Here is a 19,954-nt window from a genome sequence, read left to right as displayed (position 1 = left end):
GAAAGCAAGAACTCCATAGTATAATAGGGTGAACAACGGCACTTGTGTGTATTGAGATGAATTACAATCGCTGTGCCCAGTTAAGATACATTTACAGATTATATTACCAATTTTTATTAATAAGAAAACTAGTGCTCACAAAATTTCAAATGGATTAGATGGTTTCTTGAAAGAATCCATAGACTGAAGAGAAAACTAACTATGGACATATGTATGATTTTTTAAATAGTAGAGTTGACATGTATCCTTCTCCTTAGTACAAGCTTCCCATCAGGTTTAATGCAAAATAAAAACAATGATGATCTATGGAAGTGAAAAGACAATACCCCCAAAGTTTGAAATTGTTAAGAATGCTATTTGAAATAAGTGCTGCTCGAAATAATTATGTTTGGCTTTTAGGATACTTATCTACAGTCCAGGTGTAAAGACACGGAGTAGATGTATAAAGACCAAATTGATAATAGCAGTTTTCTCCCCAGTATTAAAAGATTTACTCAGAGGAATATATTGGTATGAAATGTAGCCTCTCAAATTATGTTTGTTTCCTGTCAAGTCATTTTTTAAAAATTAGGATGTAATGACCATACTCCATACCTTAAAATTTAAGTAATATCCTCAGTATAATTTCTCCATCTTTACTGTGGCCTCAATTGTGCAGATAGTCTGCTGAGAGCATAAGTTCACATATGTGGTAGGCAGAACAATGGTCCCCAAAAGACTTCCACGCCCTAGTCCCTGGAACCTGTAAATAAATCATTTTACGTGGCAAAGAGGAATGAATGAAGGTTGCAGATAGAAACAATAGTGATAATCATGTGGCCTTAAAATGGAGACATTACCCTAAATTGTCTGGGTGGATCCAGTGTAATCACCAGTGACCTTAAAAGTAGAACAGGGGGCAGAAGAGGAGAACCAGGAGAAGGCAGCCTGAGAAGGGATCAGCCTGATGTTGCTGGCCATGAAGATGGAGGAAGGGGCCGTAAGCCAAGCAATGCAGGCATCCTCTGGGACCTAGACAAGGCAAGGAACCAGGTGTTGCCAGGTCTTCTAGAAGGAGTACAGCCCTGCTGACACCTTGATTTTAGCACAGTAATGCCCGTTTCAGAATTCCGACTTCCAGAACTATAAGAAAATAAATTTATGTTGTCCTATGACACTAAGTTTTTGGCAATTTCTTACATAGCAATTGAAAAGTCATACAAGAGAGAGTTCTTGATTAACACGTATGTATGTTTGCAGGTACACACATAAACACACTCACACCCCGAAGGGAGAGCCCACCAAGAACTAGAAAGTTGTTGACAGATACTTTCCAATATATAATTTAGTAAGAAAATGCCCCAACATTATGAAGCCACCACTACCACACGCTGACATAAGGAAAAAAAATTCACAACAAATATAGTAAAGGCTTCACCCTGTAAGATCTCAAATAAATTCATGAAAAGAACATCGAGTTAATAAATGGGCAAAGAATTTCTGCAGATAATTCACAAAAGAAAAATATAAATGGCTAATCAAATATGAAAATGTTTCAGATGAAGTAAAATTATAGCAAAAATAAATAAATGAAGAGATGCCATTTGTTTATATTCTTCACATGTATTTTTAAATGGCACAATCCTATGCTACTAAGGGTATGGCAAAGTAAGCATCGTCAGTTGTTGCTATGGTAGGATAAGAGATGATAAAACTTTTTGAAAATCAATTCAATAATGTGTAAAAAAAAAATCATAAAAATATTTAGTGCCACTCCTGCTCTGATAATTCTACCTCTAGCAATCAGATCATCAAAAATACATCAAAAGTATTAGTGTTTATCATAATATTATTTATAATTTGAAAACAACTTTCAATAATAAAATATTGATTAAATACATTCAGTGGGCTTAAATGGTGTAAATTTATGGGGCCGTTAACAATTCAGCTTTTGAAGCGTATTAACTTGGATCATAATAGTACAACTATAATATATCACAACTATGAGAAAAAAGATTGGCAGGAAAGTTATTAGTTATTATTGAGAAAGTTATTAGTGATGGGTTTATGGGCCATTTTTTTCTTCAATATATAACTGGCTTATTGAATGACCTGGATTTGGCAGAATTTGATTTCCTTTGTAGCTATTAAACATTAAAATAGTTTTATTATTAGTAATAATGAATACTAGAACAAATTGCTCAATAGTCAAAAATAGTCAAAACTTTAAAATATATATTCTGAATAATCTGTGCAGATTTTAAAATATGAGAACCCTAAGTCCCAAATCAAAAGCTAAGCGAAATATCTAGAAACTCTTTTTCCTATTCCTGTGTGTTTTAAAAAGCTAGTAAAGCTACATAGAAATGAAAAGACTCTTTTAAATCACAGCTATTATATAAAAAGAAGATTTTTTTTCCTATTACAAATTCTTAGAAGTTATTACCATGTATTCGTTCTCTATTGGATTACATTGTCTCTTTCTGGAATTTTGGCAAAGATTCTTAAAGCACATTTTTTTCTCCTTTGCAGTTGGTTGGTTTTGTGTATGCCTGTTATGTGATCAGTATTTCCATGGAAGAAGAAGACACTTGTAAGTACCTTTATATCTACTTGTGAGTTCATTTTGGGTGAGACACAGCTTCCAAAACTAATCATTACAGGGCTATGAAATCTTTCATACTTGAAATCTAAAATGATTTAACTCAGCATAGTAAAGTTATAATCAAAAGTTGACAGACTGAACTACACACAGATAAGGTGATACTAGATATTGAAACTATCAATCCAAGTTGTGGAATCGTGCACAGAGACTCAGAAGCTTACAGATTGCTGTCATATCATATCTTCGAAACTTCTCATCGGAGACCTAAATATTATGCTGAGTGATAATCAGGGATTGTTTTATCTATTAGCAGTTGCAAATATACTGGTGGCAGAATTTTGAAGTCTGATTTATAGTAATAATATCAATATAATATATTATAGCAAGATCTGTATGTATATAAACCAAATAAGATGCTATAAGGAAACTAAAAATCACAACCTTCCAGTTGAGATGTAAAAAACAAATACAAGAGATGCTAAAAAAGAATTAACAGGATGCTTAAAAGCTAAGCCATGTTTTAACGGAACACTCAAATAAAAACCATACTTTGACCTGAAGTTATATGATAAGAGATTTAGCAACATAAGGTCAACAATGGCATTTATTGAGCACCCATTAATGAATAAAGTACTCCTTGGCATGACTTTCTTATGGGTTCATGTAATACCAAAGAAAATTTTAATTTATTTTTAAAACATGAATGATTTCAGATAAACAAACCACACCTCACCAAACCAAAGATTTGGTTATATTGTTGCATTACTGTTTGAATGGTAAAATGACCTCTAACAAATGAGACTAAGGAGCTAGCCATTTAAATTCTTTCTGTTAAATAAAACATAACTTCAAAATGGTCTGATGAATGCTCCATATCAAATAGATGCAATGCATGGTATATGAACTGGAATCCAGTTGACAATAGAATCTCTTCTCAATTTATGTGACCAAATGGAAGAAATATTAGACCCTGAGATGAAACCTATCAGGCAGTGAAAACATACAAATAGATTACATCATATATTTTATGCTTACTGGGGGATTTTTCTAAAATGCTAGATAAGCCAAAAGTTTCTGACACTTTGAAAGTGTAGTTGTAGTGACAACACTTTTTCACTTTGAAGTTAGCTTCAAAAACTGTATTTTCAGGAGTCTTACTGGTAGTTCCACAATCTAGTGAAGTTAATGTACAAAAAGTCGGCAGCATGCACTCAACTCACAGCTAAGACAGGCCATACAGCCAAAAGCAATGGTTGAATGTGAACTATTTTAACGGGAATTGGTACCTAAAGGAAGTTACTGGAATTAGAGCTGAATAGATACTTAAAAAAAAAACAAAAAAAACACCCTGATTGGCCGGGCGCTGTGGCTCACGCCTGTAATCCTAGCTCTTGGGAGGCCGAGGCGGGCGGATTGCTCAAGGTCAGGAGTTCAAAACCAGCCTGAGCAAGAGCGAGACCCCGTCTCTACTATAAATAGAAAAGAAATTAATTGGCCAACTGATATATATAAAAAATTAGCCGGGCATGGTGGCACATGCCTGTAGTCCCAGCTACCCGGGAGGCTGAGGCAGAAGGATCACTCGAGCCCAGGAGTTTGAGGTTGCTGTGAGCTAGGCTGACGCCACGGCACTCACTCTAGCCTGGGCAACAAAGTGAGACTCTGTCTCAAAAAAAAAAAAAAAAAAAAAAAAAAAAAAAAAAAACACCCTGATATATTGATAAGTTTCAGCTGAATCTTTTATAAAGCACTTTTGAATAAGTATCATAAGAAAGGTCTTCTTTTCCTCTTCACTGAACTGCTTAGAGACTCTCGAAAGATGCCAATGCACAGTCCTACACTACTGTAGGACAAAAGGCAGATTAGTCAATAGTTGTCTTTTATCTAGTAGAATAAATACATAAAATGCTTTTCCTGGAGACTTATGATGTCAAGTTAAACTGGGAAATGCAAAATGACATGCAAAATAAAAGGCTCATTTAAATGGGTAAATGTTTTTTTAATATTCTATCAGCCTTCTTTTTAGAGTAATAATGTCGGTGTATATAGATTGTATTGCTACTAGGAGGTAATTGCAATTCCATTGACTTTGATGTCTTTAATTAGCTTAGGTTTCTCTGTAGAAATCTCTGAATCAGCTATTTTAATACCCATCAAACAAGGATTGAAGCAGCTGCTAGCAGCCTATTCTATTAATGGTTTAATTCTAGTGTTTGTTATTAGGGCCATACATTAAGTTACCGAGAGACATCTGGATATAGTAGTTGTATTGCTATCAATTCAAATAATAGAGTCAGACGGAGCTCAAAAGAAAGTACATATGACCAAAACCAAGCAATCATAAACCTTTTAGTCTTATAGTTCTCAACTGAGGGTAATTTAACATTTTTTTATAGAAACAAGTTGAAATCAAAAGTGCAGATATAATTAAATTGTTCCAGGGTCTTCAGAAGGCAGATATGAGCAAAAAGTAATGTCTGAAACCAATTGCAATGATCTTGTAGACTAGTAAAATTTGTGCCAACACTTAGCTTTAAGTGCAATCATGACCTGCCCTTTGTCTGTGACATTACCAACTCATTGCAAGGAAGACATGCCCTTTGAATTATTTTTCAAAAATACACACATAAAATAAGGAAACAATACTGGTAGCTTTCCAATTTGTCTAAGTATACTTCTGGAATGCTTATTCTGAAAATATAATGTCAGTTTTCTGGCAGGCAGCATATCATTTATAATTTTGATTCCTATTTGAACTAATGAAAATCTCTGCATTATTCAAAATGCAAAGCTAAGCTTTTTTCTTGGACTGAAAGCTGTCAGCTGGCCTTAAAAATTAATGACAGCCACTGCTTCTCTCCACCGTACTGCTGAAGTGGATCTATGGGACTAACTTTTCAGACGGACGTTTCCGAAGGGTAATAAATGCTTGGGGAAAACATTTATTTCCAGCCACCCATCTTCTGAGTTACCGCTTGGCTTCTTTTACTAACTATTTCTTATAAAAATTATGATTGCAGGTCAAAGACAATGAAATAAAAAGCTCACGAAAGGCAGAGTGCTAGGAGGGGTCAATGCTTTCCATCATTTGTTCTAATGAAAAAGACTATATCGCTTCCTTCCATTTTTTTCTTTCTTTTTTAAAACATATCTATCAATCTCTAAGAACACTTTTGTAAGACTGGAATCTTTAGTGTGGGGAAGTGGAGCTTGAGTCTGGTGCCTGAGATCACTCGGCCACCCTGACACCCTAGAGACCAGGTTTTCAGATCTATAATCATAAAATACTGTCGACATCTTGTTTGTGAATCATCCACTGAAATGAACTTGCCGGCTTGTTACTACCTTGTCAGACTTACAAAAAAAGAATGTTTTTCATTCAAGGAAGTGAGAGGGCAAGGCAAAATATGCTGAAAAACAGTGCTGTACAGACAGACACCACCAGGCTTTTCAGAGGATCTGTTGCTAGCACTACTCCTTCTGGTATTAGGTTGCAAGTTGCAACTGGGGCATTTATTTGGGCTCACAAAGGCTAGTCTGGGTTGTACATGGTGAATGGTGGGAGAGAAAAGTATATTGAAAACCCTAGCAGTTTTCGAAAAGAAAATGTAGGTTCAATATTTCACACTGAGCAGCTCAAAATAGCTCTTTATACAATCATCTGGCCCTTGCCGGTGTACTTTTGAGGAATTTTCATTGGAAGGAAGCATGACTATCAGAAAAACGTTCCATACCTCTGCTGTCCTAGAGGCAACCTGCTGGCTAGTGGTCACGTATTTGTCCTTCTGCCCATGAATGCCTTCTAAGAGGATAAGGTCATATTACCATAGTAATGATGTGAGTTGAAAATTTTTTAAAACCCTATCTCCTCCTAAGAATTTATGAGAAAAGTTAAAGGGAGAAAATTTAACTAGTTTGTTAATTTCCAAGTATCCCTTTCTTGATTTAGAATGGGTGGAAAGCCTCAGAGAAGTAAAGTGACCACAAGGTCAGAGATTAGCAGAAGGAAGCTGCAGAGGGCTGGATGATCCTCGGGATGGAAACCAGTCCACTGTTTTGTGCCCCTGGCAATGTACCGATGGATATTTGAGGGTCAGAGGAGAGGATAGAGAGTCAAAGACAGAGAAATGTGCAAGACTAAGTAAGGGTGATCCTGAAGCACAGTCACCATTCCAAAGCAGTCACCATGTTTTCTCAATAAGCCATTAAGAATCTACTGGTTCTTTCCTTTCAGTAACTGTCTGATTGGTTGCATCTAACTGTCCTAAAAGCTGATTTTCTCCCTCAGCCTCACCAGAGCTCTGATTTAGAGCCTGAAACATTTTCCCTAATGTGCCAAGATGGCTTTACCAAATAGCTACACAATTAATTATTAGCTAATCATCCCACTGGAATAGAAGATCTATGAGGGCAGGATCTTTGTTTCATTTCCTGATATAACCCTATAGCTTAGAAAAAATGCCTTGCACATAGTATGTAATAAAGAAATGTTTGCTGAGTTTATATTGTTGAATAAAGTTTTTGGATCCAGCACTTCATTTTTACAAAACCCCCGTATACAGAGAGCTGGATTAAGCCTCCACTGTGCCATATCAGAACAACAGCTTGATTTTGTACACTACTGGACAAGATGTCCCAGAGAAAACAGGGATACAGAAGGTAGAAGCAGTCACAGAATGAGCCAAGCATTTGGGAGTGAACTCATCTGCAAAACACGGCCAAGGGAAAGGTCGCCATCAGAGAGTAGGGACCAGCGTGGTGGTGACCTCAGCCACCCCACACATGGGAGGGGCAGGCAGTACAGAATAGGATCCTACCACAGTGCTATGGTTGAGAGACAGGATTCCAGTCCTTGAGTAGGCAATCAAGACAGTCTTTCTGAAGAAAGATATCATAAGCACTCTATCATCCAGACCAGTGAAGCAGGTGGGGACTCTCCACGGGGACAGGATAGAGAAGCCTTTTTACTAGAACCAGATGAAAAGTCCGCACCAAACTCATAGTGAGGTGGAGCCCAGGCTGTGCTTATCTCACTAAACCAGGACTCTTATAATTCAGCCTGACTAGGGACTGTCTACACCTTTATATTCTACTGTTTTCCTGAATCCGCCAGGTGCTTTCCCACCCAAGCCTTTGAGAGAGGCCCTTCCCTCTGTCGACTCACTAATTTATATACATCCTTCAGATTTCAGCTTAACTGTCTCTTCCCAAATTTGACCACTTTCCTCCCACCCTCCTCAGGCTCGGTTAAGGTACCTAGGATATAGTGTTATATGACTTCATTGCACAATGTGCTTTTTCCTTGGAAACACTGAACACAACTGTAATTTTTTTAAAGTCATGATTATTTGCCAAGGCCAAGCCTACTGCCTGACATAATGGGCACCCTCTGCAATTTTCAATGAGTCAGTATTAAATGAATCAACATAGGAACACATGGACTCAGTGGGATGATTAGGATTTCCATTCCTTCCTTTTCTAGTCTCTATCTCCACTTATATAAATGATTCCTCTTCACACAAGCTGGAAACTTGGACATATGCCTTGACTCTTCTCTCACCTCCCACACCCAGTCACCAACTGAGACATCTTCACCCCCTGTCTTAGTTCTTTTGGGCTGTTAGAATAGGATACTGGGTAGCTTATAAACGGAGAAAGTTGCTTCGCACAGTTCTGTGCTGGGAAGTTTAAGACCAAGGCACCAGCAGGCGTGGTGTCTGGTGAGGGCCCACTGATTGGGTCACAGATGGCAGTAGCCTTCTCACTGTCTTCTCACGTGGCAAAGGGGACAAGGCGGCTCTCTGGGGCCGTTTTTATGAAGGCACTAATCCCAGTCATAGGGCTTTGTCCTCATACCTAATCACCTCCCAGAGACCTCACCCCCTAACACCATCACATTGGATTACATTTCAACATATGAATTTGGGGGGCGGGACAGAAGCGTTGAGACCATAGCATCTCCCTTCAAGTAACTAACAACTCCTGCGTGTTCTTTTAACATGCCTCTCGTAAACACCCTCTTCCTTACGTCTCAGCAGCCCCTGAGCATGTCTCTGAACCTGTAACCAACTTATTTTTTTATTTTATTTTTTTTGAGACAGAGTCTCACTTTGTTGCCCAGGCTAGAGTGTCGTGGCATCAGCCTAGCTCACAACAACCTCAAACTCCTGGGCTCAAGCAATCCTGCTGCCTCAGCCTCCTCCCGAGTAGCTGGGACCACAGGTATATGCTACCATGCCCAGCTAATTTTTTCTAGATATTTTTAGTTGTCCAATTAATTTATATTTTTAGTAGAGACAGGGTCTCGCCCTTGCTCAGGCTGGTTTCGAACTCCTGACCTTGAGCTATCCGCACACCTTGGCATCCCAGAGTGCTAAGATTACAGTTGTGAGCCACCGCGCCCAGCCACCAACTTGTTTTTAATTATCAACAACTGCATTCCCCACTCACAGAGGGAGATCAGATCTTACCTACCCTAGGATCTCACAACCTGGCTCAGTGTAGGGAACATCACAGGAAATTAGTGAAGATTTGTTGCACAAAATACATAGTATGGAAAATGCCCTGTGTCTTTACATTATCTCATATCTCTTTTTGCACTCCTTAAGAAAGTTTAAACTTCTCCGTCCCTGCTCCATAAGGAAGAAATCTGATTAATTCAGAATAAAGTATAAATGGTTTGTGCCCTTGTATTCTCTGAATATTTTCCAGAGAAACGGTGTCACCTTATATTGTGTACTTACATTATCTGGAAATTTCTCAGAGAGAAGACATGGCCTGCTCTGACCAAAAATTGACACCAACAAGAAGACAACTCCTATGCCCCAGAGGGCATTTTAATTTTCTATGTTTCCACTTGAAACAGGATATTAGGAATTATTTAAATGAAAGTGGTCCTAACTCTGCCAATATCAAGTGCTGTGACTGTTGATAAATCACATCAACTTTTTGGGGTTCCCAAAGGCATTCTGCAGCTGTAACACTGCAGTCCTGTGGGTGATGCCCATAGGTGGGGGTGTTTCAAGGTGTGATCAGGCACGTCACATTTTCTCCTTCATTGGTTTGCGAACGGTGGACCTCAGAAGCTGTTTCCAAACATCCTGACCTCTGTGTTCCAGAGTTACAGTGACACAGTGTGTTGCCTCAGTCTCCCCCCTAAAACAAGCCCTCTACACAGTGCCTGTCCCGCTCCGGAGGCAGAATCACACCTTTCTACTCCCTGCTTCAGATGAGCTCTCAGATTCTCCCTGTTACCAACAGCACCAGGCTGTGCAGCGTGTTCCTAAATTGAGAAGAGAGAATGAAGAATCTGCCGTCCAGATGGTACAGAATGGAAGATGAGGGCTTTGGGATCCAGATGTGATAATGAGAGAGCAGAGTAGCAAATAAAAAAAAAAATCACACCCTCATGGCACCCTGCATGCACAGTGAGGAATAAAAGGGGGGCCGTATGGATTTTATGAGGATCCTGTGCAATGGTTTTAATCCTGGTTATTAGTGGTAAAATCTAGGAGCCCAGGGGAAGAGCAGCTGACAGCGTTCTGCCAGCCCCTCCCCGCCCACCCTATGTTTCCATTTGATATCTAAATTCAATATTTCAATCCTAACCTCGCCTCCCACCCACTAAGCTGGCTCTGCCAGCGCCACTGCAGGAATACTGGCGCCCCCCTTCTCACTACGCTGCTCCATGATGCCAAGAGCAGCGCATGCCCCAATGCAACCTACAATGTCTCACGTGAGCTGCCCACCCCGCCCAAGGTCAGCACTTTCTCAGGGTCCCTTAAAAATGAATTCTTCGAGCTCTCAGTGCCTTAGAGAACCCTACCCTCATTTTAGAGATCTTAGAGTCCCTGTCTTTGTTTTCAGGATAAACAATGAAGGCCCAGAGGTGATGTGATTCCTTGCAGCCTTCTCTTCCACCCTGCACCCTTAACATTAAGACACCATCACTAAAACTTTGTCACAAAGAAAATGAGCCAGGAGGCATGGACTCCCTCAAGCTCCCACGCGCTCTCTCCCACCAGAGCTGTCTGTTGTTAGCCATCCGTGATCATCGTCTTCCTGACGTGAACAAAGCAGCCTTCATTCTGTCCTTTGGCTTTTGTGGCACCTATGTCCATCCCCCAGCTCTATAGGCAGCTTGCTCCCTTGATTATTCTTATTCTCTCTCTCTCTCACACACACACACCCACACACACACATACTCAGTTTCTTCCTCTCACTGGGTCTTTTCCTTTAGCTTATAAACAGAGTCACATAAACCAGGAAAAGAAAAAAGAAATTGCCCTTGTTTCCCCTGCTGGCATGTATTTAACTTTCCTTCTCTCATGCTGCTCCCTCCATGTCCAAACTTCTCTGCAAAGTGGCCCAGACTGACAGCGTTCACGTCCTCGCCCCCATTCACTCTCATCCACTGTGTCAGGCCTCTGTCCTATGTCATCACTGAAAATGCTGTCTCAGAGGCCAGCAGGGACCTCCTAATTGTCCAGTTCTCTGAGATCTTATCAAGGTTCATTAGAATTGATGGCTTAGTCACCATCGACGGCTCCCTCCTTGAACATTCTCTCTTCTGGACTTCCAGGCAATCCCATCTCTTGAACAGCATGTATTTTACCAACTAAAGATTATTTCTTAAGACCTACTGTATGATAGATCAGTAAGGTGACTGTAGTTTACCATAATCTAGTGTACATTTAAAAACAGCTAAAAGAGAATAATTCTAATGTTTCTGGCATCATGAAAAGACAAATAATTAAGGTGATGGATAGGCCAAGTACACTGATTTGATCTTTACAAATTATACAAATATATTATCACATGTACCCCAAAACTATGTACACCTATTATGCATCAATGAAAAAAAATTTCTAAAATTTTATGCAAATTAAGCAGAATTCTGATGCAAACACAGGTAGCAAATTTTGAAGCACTTGTTTCATCTACTTTTGGAGTGATGATTTATCATGAAGTCCTTAAAATGTTAACTAGTCATCCCTAGTATACATTATAGCTTATACTCATGCTGTTACACTAAAGAATTTTAAGTAAGATCAGACAATAAAACAAGCATTTTAAGGTAAGACTAGATGATGAAAGAGATGTTTATCCTTCTTAGATAACAAAATGACACATAATAATTCTTAAGAGCTATAGTCTTGGACCAAATATTTAACAGTTCATGGAGATCTGATTTTATAATTCCTTTGAAAAAATGTATTAGAAGTAATCAGCAATAAAAGGTATATATGGAACACTCGTCTTCATGTTCTTTATACTAAGTACTTTACTGGCCAAGAAAAAAATATTAATTTAGTGTTCTTTTGGGGAGCAATATTTGAAACTGGAACCTAAATGAGGTATTAGGAAGTATTCACAACTTGAATGCCAACATGAAAAATTAGGGGTGGTTTGGTAAAACCATTTGTCTCTCCTTCTAAGTTGCATGAGGTACAAATTACAAATTGTGCCTAAGTTATACCTAACTAGCCTTTCTATTTTATCTCATTTTTCCTCATTTCCACATTTTTCCTCATTTCCCTGTGAATGTAAGAACAGAAAGTCTAGATGAGAGTTAACGGTGCATTCCAAGGACATCTTTCTTTTTACCACAGTTCAATCAACTGCAAAACTTGCAATGTTTCACAACACTTATTCATTTAATATCACCTTCAGAAATTTTGTGAGATCTACATCCAGGCTCGTGTCAGAGACTGGCTGGCTAATCACGAAACCGTTTGTTTGTTCCTCTCCCACGCACACAGCTGTACCCTATATTCCAGCCTCCATGCAATTAGGTGTCCCAAGACATTGAATTCTATACTGTGGGTCCCAGGTCTTGCCCCTAAGTAACTTCTACATGAGATTCTTCATGTCCTTCCCTTTCTGCCTGTTGGACACAGACCAGCATAGAAGCTTTAGAAGCGAAGTGTTTAAAATGGTGGAGCCACGGTACCAGAGAAGCCCACGTTTCTGACTTACCGCTCAGAGGAAAGTTGACCGCATAACTTGACAACAGGGCAGTGAGTGCCTTTGAGGCACACAGCCTTGAGGAGCACCCCAGAGGGACTGTGAGGGAACTGCTCCAAGAGGGGGAGACCCCTAATTAGAAACAGGCAGGAGTTTCCATGTCACTCCGGGGGAGTCAAACATTTCAGGCATGCAGCAAACATAGCAGTGCCTCCTGTGCACCTGGGAAGGTCTCTTTGAGGAGATGACATCTAAGCTAAGACCTAAAGGATGAAAAGGAGCCCTGAGGCAAAAGGCCAGCAGAGTACTGGGGCAGAAGGAACAGCAAGTGCTCAGGGAATCACTTCCTGGCAGAGGCTTCCAGCCATAACAAAGGCTTTCACTTCTAAAGAGGCTTCATACAAATGCTCCTGAAGGTCAAAGAGGTGATTTGGGCTTCCCTGACCTGCTGACTCTCAAAAGACTAGTGAATTAAGGGCGGATTGTACCAAGGACTTCATTTTAAGCCCTGTATTGAGCAGGAGGGTTACGAAAAAGAATGAAAAGCACACTGTTTTTTCACATGCGAGAAAAAGTGCACAGCTTGGATTTAAGTTTTGCTTTCTTTCCCTTTGCTCTATATTTGCTTCATTTTCTATTCATTCACCTACATGTTTATTTGAAAAACTAAATTAAATCTGTTTCTTTTTTACTTAAGGAAAACAAAGACTCTTACTTACTAGTCTAAAGTTGAAGCCAGGGTCTCATAATGAGTGTGTTTTTCTCCTGAAAAAGTTCCAGGGAAACAGAAGATCACAAAGCTGCTCCAGAACTTATCTCTATGTATTCTCGGATGTCCATGAGGGGGCTTTTTTGTGCAGAAAAGTCAATTTCCATCTACTCTGGGTTTTATGCAATTTATGCAGTTTCTTAAAGTGACAAAATTTTTTTAAATCTCTTTTTTAAGCTCTAAATGCTACATACAACATGTAGTATTCTGTTTATAAATTTGGAAGTTTTGTTTATATTTATATAATATATACACACTTTAATATTATATTGGTCTACTGAGTATACATATTTTAACAAAAGATAAGAATCTATCTAATCCAGTTAAACATACATAAGATTAGTGTACACTTATTACATTAAAAGTTGGTGTTTATAAGTTACATATATTTAATAATTTCTAGAGTGTTTTTTTAATTAAAAAAAATATTTTAAGAGCATTTCAAACATATCTTCATTTTCCCAGTGCAAAAGGTTGTTCAAGTCAACTTACCTTTTTCCTAAAGAGTAAGGGGAAGAAAACAAAAAAATACCACCTATCACAACTTCCAATGCTACCTTCTCTCAATCAACTTTTGTAGTAAATCCTTATGTTGCTGGATTAGTTTATCAAAATTAAAGCCTTGTAATTACGATGCAGCCCTTGCTTCATGTGTATGACTTTTATGCTGAAATGTTTCTATTTACAAAGGTAGAAAAAAGCAGTACAAAAAAGTGGTTTGTTTTAAACTGCAGCAGTCCAATTGTGTATGGAAAGAAAAAAAAGCACCATTTCAAGATAAAATGAATTGGATATTTTGGAATTTATTTATAAGCTAGGCAATAAGTTACTCTGATTAACACAAATCAAAACCACCTTGACTTGTGACCTCAGAGAATTTTAATGTTTTTAGGTCCATTTTTCTTTATCATGGTATTCAATACATCGTCTAAGTCAGTAACTCATGTTTAAAAAAAATACGATTACTCTACAAGTTATAGTCTACTTCACAGTCTATTTCAAATTCAGCTCATCTGCTAGATCCGTTTTACAGTAAATGGTCTGTTAACATATGAATAGTTTTGATTGGGAGAGGTCTCCTCTCTCCCAATTAATAAAACAAGAATTTTTGCTAGCTTGCCCATTTTATAGGTGAAAAGCATGAAGAGTAAATAAACTAATTTAAACCAATAAATTTGGAAGTTTTAATCATTTTGGGGGTGAAGGTTTCTTTTTATTGTGGTAAAATATACATAATGTAATTTTAACATTTTTAAGTATACAATTCAGTGGCATTAGGTACGCTCATAATGTTATCCAGCCATTGCCACTATCATTTCCAGAACTTTTTCGTCATCTTAAACAGAATCTCTGTACCTATTAAACATTAATTAACTCCTCATGCTCTCCTTTCCCCAGACTCTGGAAACCTCCATTCTACTTTATATCTCTATGAATTTATCTATTCTAGGTACCTCATATAATTGGAATTACATAATATTTGTCCTTTTGCCTCTGGTTTATTTCATTTACAATAATGTTTTCAAGTTTCATCCATATTGTAGCATGTATCAGAATTTCATTCCTTTTTAAGGTTGAATAATATTCCATTGACCTTTCAATTACTATTTGATGTATTTAAATTCAATAATCTACACTCCTGTAAATAAGCTGTTCCATTTACAACTTAAAGTTCCTTAAGCATTTAACCTGCATTCGTGAATTCATTGTAATTATCATTCTTTTGAGGTCCTTCAAATATTTGTCCTAATAAATAAAATATTCACTGGTTTTTAAACTACTCTAGCAAATCTAATAAACATAATAAAATAATCTATATATAAATTAAATCTCAAAATTCTTTAAACATTATGCAAGTTTAATAAAATTTTCCCATGTCTTTCAAATCAGAAGAGGAAAATTTATTACTCTATTAAAATTTTGAACTGACTTTACAGAGTGAATCTATCAGATCTAACATAATCTGTCTGATTATGTTAAGAATTACAGAGATTTTACGTACCAAGTAGACACAGATTTTTTCCAATGATTATAAAGTCCTAATCTATACTTTATAGAATATTAACACTACCTAAGAGTGGCTTGCTTTGTTCTCTCTCTAGTCAATTTCCTACATTGGAAATACACTTTTCCAATAAATAAGCATCTCAAACAACTTGAGGTTGCTACCTGTTCAGGAATTTTCATCTGGTAAGCAGGAACTAAATTCCAAGGGGATTGTATAACTTTCCACTAATGGATTTAAAGAGCTTCTTTTATTATAGGTGTTGGAACAAGTGAAAATCTTATTTCATATCTTTCAATGTAATTAATCTAGCAGCCCACAACACAGACTCAGATGACATTAGATTTGAGTAGAGAGACCTCACTCCTTTTAAGAGTCTCTTTCTGATTGGTTTTATACTTGTTAACTCTTTAAAACATTTTAATGTCTTCCTATCGAGCTTGACAGACCTTTGTTGACATTCCATTTGCTTCTTTTAATCATATCACCAGATGGAATCCTATATTCTTTCCATAATCTAAGTTGCCAACCTTTGTAGACATTTAAATGCTTGACTGGGCTGCTTTTCTCTCACAACTTTTTATTCTGAGGTTATTCACCTGTCCAAATCCAAAAGTATTTATACTCCACATCAGTCCAATGTATTGCTTAATTTTAGATCTTTAAATAAGCTTAATAGCTATTTTTCATTGATTTATTGATTTATTCATTCAAGAAAGAGTTATTGGAAGACTTCTCTGAGTCAAACCACAAGGACACAGAGATGAATAATATTTGGTCCCTTTCCCAGGAGATCTTACATTCTAATAAGTGAACCAGGTGTATAAATAATTACAGAAGAGTAAAGTGCAGATAATGGTCTGTGTAAAGTGAATCAGATGCACAGAAAAAATAAGCAGGAGCTAACTGTGTCTCAAGGCATAAGGCATGGCTGCTCAGAGCACGTGAGCATAGTCTTCTATGAAAAATATCACATCACCAGCAACGGAACAAAAAAAAGACATCTTAGATACCAAGAAAAATATTCCCTAAGACACAAAAGCTTAGAAAAATCATAGAATATTCAGAAACTCCTGTGGAAAATCGGGATCATTCAGGAAATCATGAGTAGCTGGGTATGTTCTGTTCCCTAAGCGAATGGTGGGTCAGTCTTTGAGGGACCTTGGATTCTGTTTTATACCAGTGAATTCCAACCCATTTCATATTTGGCACTCATAGACAAGGCCAACATTTATAGGCATGCGATGGTAAATAAATTAGCCATTTCCCAGCAAGAAATGACTAGCTAGCCAGAGGGCTAGCCTCCTCAGCCTCACTCAGTGCCCACACACACACACATGCCAGGGAATGGGGGCCTCGGTATCTTGTCACATCTGTCCCCACTCAGGCCACACCATTTGGGATGCTGTGCTGGATGATGTAGGGCCAGTGAATGGATTCAATCTTGGGAATGCTATGATCAGATACAATTTACTTTGAACAGTAATTCATAGAAAGAGAAAGATATCTATGGAGACTCAGACTTTTGGGGGGAGGGGGGAAATGGGCATTTATTGAAACCTTAAAATCTGTACCCCCATAATATGCCAAAATAAAAAAAAAGAAAAAACAAACAAACAAACAAAAAAAGAGATATCAGGGAAAAGAAAGAAAATAAAAGAGATCTCAATGAAGAAATAGCATTTTAGATGGAGATTGTACTATGAAAGGGAGAACCAAAAGTAACAATAGGGGCTATAAAAAATGAAAATAATATTTCAGAGGGGAAATGTCCAAAACTGTGGAAGCAGACAGTAAAAAGGAATTACAGAAAGACTTCAAAGCCAGTATGTATTTGCTACTTGATTTGGAAAGCAAAGTAAAACATTGGCTAGATTTAAATAAGAATGATAAAAATACATTGAGGACTAAAACTGGATAGCTAAGAAAAAATATATTACATAGGAAAAGAATTTGTCTAAAGCTATTTGGACAAATTCTCAGAACTTTTTAAAGCCTCGTTCCTCTTTGAACATAATTTTTCCTCTCAGCCATTCTATTCTGCTTCATTGACTCCAAAGAGATTTTAGAAATTCACTATTCCATTATTTAAATATTATTATATATACTACTGAAAATTTTTAAAGTGGGAAGAAATAGTCACCGCTGATTATGGGAAACATCTGATTCCAGAGAGATCTGGACTCTCAAAAGGAATAAAAGCCAGAAGTACGGCCAAATAAAAGTATAGAATAGCTCCAAAAATGGAAAAGGTAGGTGTTTTCAGGATTTTTTACAATCCTGTTTTCTCCAGAATAAAATTTTTCCCCAAATGAGCCCAGCAATATTGGCATAAAGGCCATCAGCTACCAGCAGATTTGAACAGACAGTAATTGAAAAATTACCAAAACTTTGAAAGTGCCTTCAGTCAAGCCCAACTTCAGTGGATACCTGCCCGCAGCTGCTGCGCCCAATTACCCAGCTACTGACAGAAATTAACTGAAGGGGTAAGGGCATATCTACTGCAGTGAAATAAAGCACAATGTGTGTAGCTTTGAAAGACCTGAGTAACTTTAAAGAGAACAGAAAATGTACTATTAAAGCTGAAGACTAAAATAAGACAAAAAAAAAAAAAACAACTTGTTACTTTTTCCAAAATACAAGAAAATCAACACTAAAAAGTGCATGTGTGTTTGGAGGGGTGGAATGGTGGAAGCAGGTGTGTCATAAGCACCTTTATAAAGATGGTACAATTCTTGCAACAAAGAGTGGTGAGAGAAGCCGCAGTAGTGGTATAGGCATCACTGCAGGGACACTACAGCCAGGTTCCGCAACTCTGCAAAGACAAAGCACGACAGTGAGTGTGGTCCAGGGAATCCTGGCCGAACAGCCAGAACGAGCGCATCACTGCATCTAAAGAAATAACAATAACATTAAAGCATTCAGAAAAAGTCACTCTTTCTCCCACTCCATGGGACTCCACAAAAGAGTGATTTGACATACTAAGATGAGAGAGCTATCTCCCCCCAGCGTTCATGCTACTAGTGGGGGAAAAGAGTGAGAATGAAAGTAATGCCAGTGAAATGCTAAACAAAAGGTGAGCAAGATCGTGGAGTGGGCGCTCGGGCAGGTGACTGCTTGTGCACCCGACTCCGCTCATGGACCACCCTGCAAAAGCCCTGACGAGAGGGAAAGCCAGCACTCCCACATGACACTCAACTGCACAAATCTGCCTCCACTGAGCTGTCTTTTATTTCCTAAGCAACATCTTTATATGTGAAAACGTAACTTTCCAGAATAAAAACCAGTCATAGAAGAAAAAAATCCTCTAGGCTTCAAAATGTGGCAGACTAATCAACTTGTCCTCCTCCAAACTAGCTACTCCTTCCAAATATGAGAAAACCAAGCTGGACACCAGCTCAGTGGAGGTTCCACAAGGACAGAACACTGTTCTGGGCAATGAGGAGAAGAGAATGTCAGAATTCTCATAAATCATTATGAGATCCCAAAAGGAACATAGCTTTTGAAATTTGGGAAATCAATAGCTGATGGGAGTGTGTTGTCAAACTAAGATGAATGTTTAAATAAAATCAGTAACAGATTTCTCCCACTCACGCAGCTTGTAAGAAGTGGAACTAATATATGATTCAGATATCTTGGGTGCCAAATGCCAATGTATTCCAACATACTTTCTTCCCAACAAGGATAACAACAAATTCTTAATAAAGAAGTAAAGAGTGAGAGAGAGACAGAGACAGACATTGGTCACTCACTCAATTAAAACCAGAAGTCATATTAAAACATTGAGTTATAATATAAATTCCTGGCACAATGTAGAGAAAAATAATGGAATAGCCCACCAAAATTTAAGTGGGTATGGGGAGGTACATCTAATATAACTGTCAACTTAATCACAAATTCATAAATTTGGAAAGGGGACTTTCTTATAAAAGATTACAGCCTTTAGAATGGCCATCCTGACAGGCTAGAAAATGCTGGAAACAGGCACTTCATAGGAGCAAAGGATGAGACAAGAGTTTATGCGGAACAGGTTGGCCAAGTATACACATTCAACAGGTTATAGGAGAAGCTATAAATATTCATGAAAGGGGCCCTAACCCATGTGTCCTGCATTCATGTTACATGTTACATTGTAGCATTCATGTTACACATGTCCCATGTTCACTTGGGGTAGAGACTTAACATTTAAATGAATTGCCATTAGGCCCTCTACATCAAAAGGTAAAGCTGGGTCACTCGGGCGGGCACTCAAGTGCACAGCCTCAGTAAACGGGCCAGAGCCAGCCCATGGTTGGTGGTCTCTTATCAGGAGAAAGTTACTGAAATCAGTCTCTTGTCTAACCAAAACTATAGTTATGGCTTGTGGAACAGGGGGTCAGTAGGTCAGGGTCTGGCAGTGAGCTGCAACTGTCTCAATATTGCTTATCTTGAGGCCAATACTTCTTAAGTTGCTAGAGAAAAAGAAAAACCTTCTGGCAATTAGAACATAGTTTAGGCTTTAAGTGTAGGGGTGCGTCACTCAACCCTTGCCTGGTATGGCCTTAGGTCTTGTTTATAACTTGGTGCCTCGTTGCCACAAACAGTAGTTCTGTCATTCTTACGATCTCTGTTTTTAACATTAATGCAGTTG

The 19,954-nt window shown here is 38.1% G+C and overlaps 1 protein-coding gene across 1 annotated transcript in view; it reads left to right on the top strand.

Moving 5' to 3' along the window:
- NKAIN3 (sodium/potassium transporting ATPase interacting 3) overlaps positions 1-19,954 on the top strand; it is a 671,237-nt gene that overhangs the window by 619,060 nt on the left and 32,223 nt on the right. Inside the window, exon 5 of the mRNA XM_020288813.2 lies at positions 2,512-2,572. Within this exon, the coding sequence (XP_020144402.1) occupies positions 2,512-2,572 (61 nt within the window). The remainder of the gene's footprint in view (positions 1-2,511; positions 2,573-19,954) is intronic.

The sequence above is a fragment of the Microcebus murinus genome, chromosome 7 (assembly GCF_040939455.1).
Source record: "Microcebus murinus isolate Inina chromosome 7, M.murinus_Inina_mat1.0, whole genome shotgun sequence".
NCBI classification, from domain to species: Eukaryota; Metazoa; Chordata; class Mammalia; order Primates; family Cheirogaleidae; genus Microcebus; species Microcebus murinus.
This window is presented reverse-complemented; position numbering and strand designations above follow the sequence as displayed.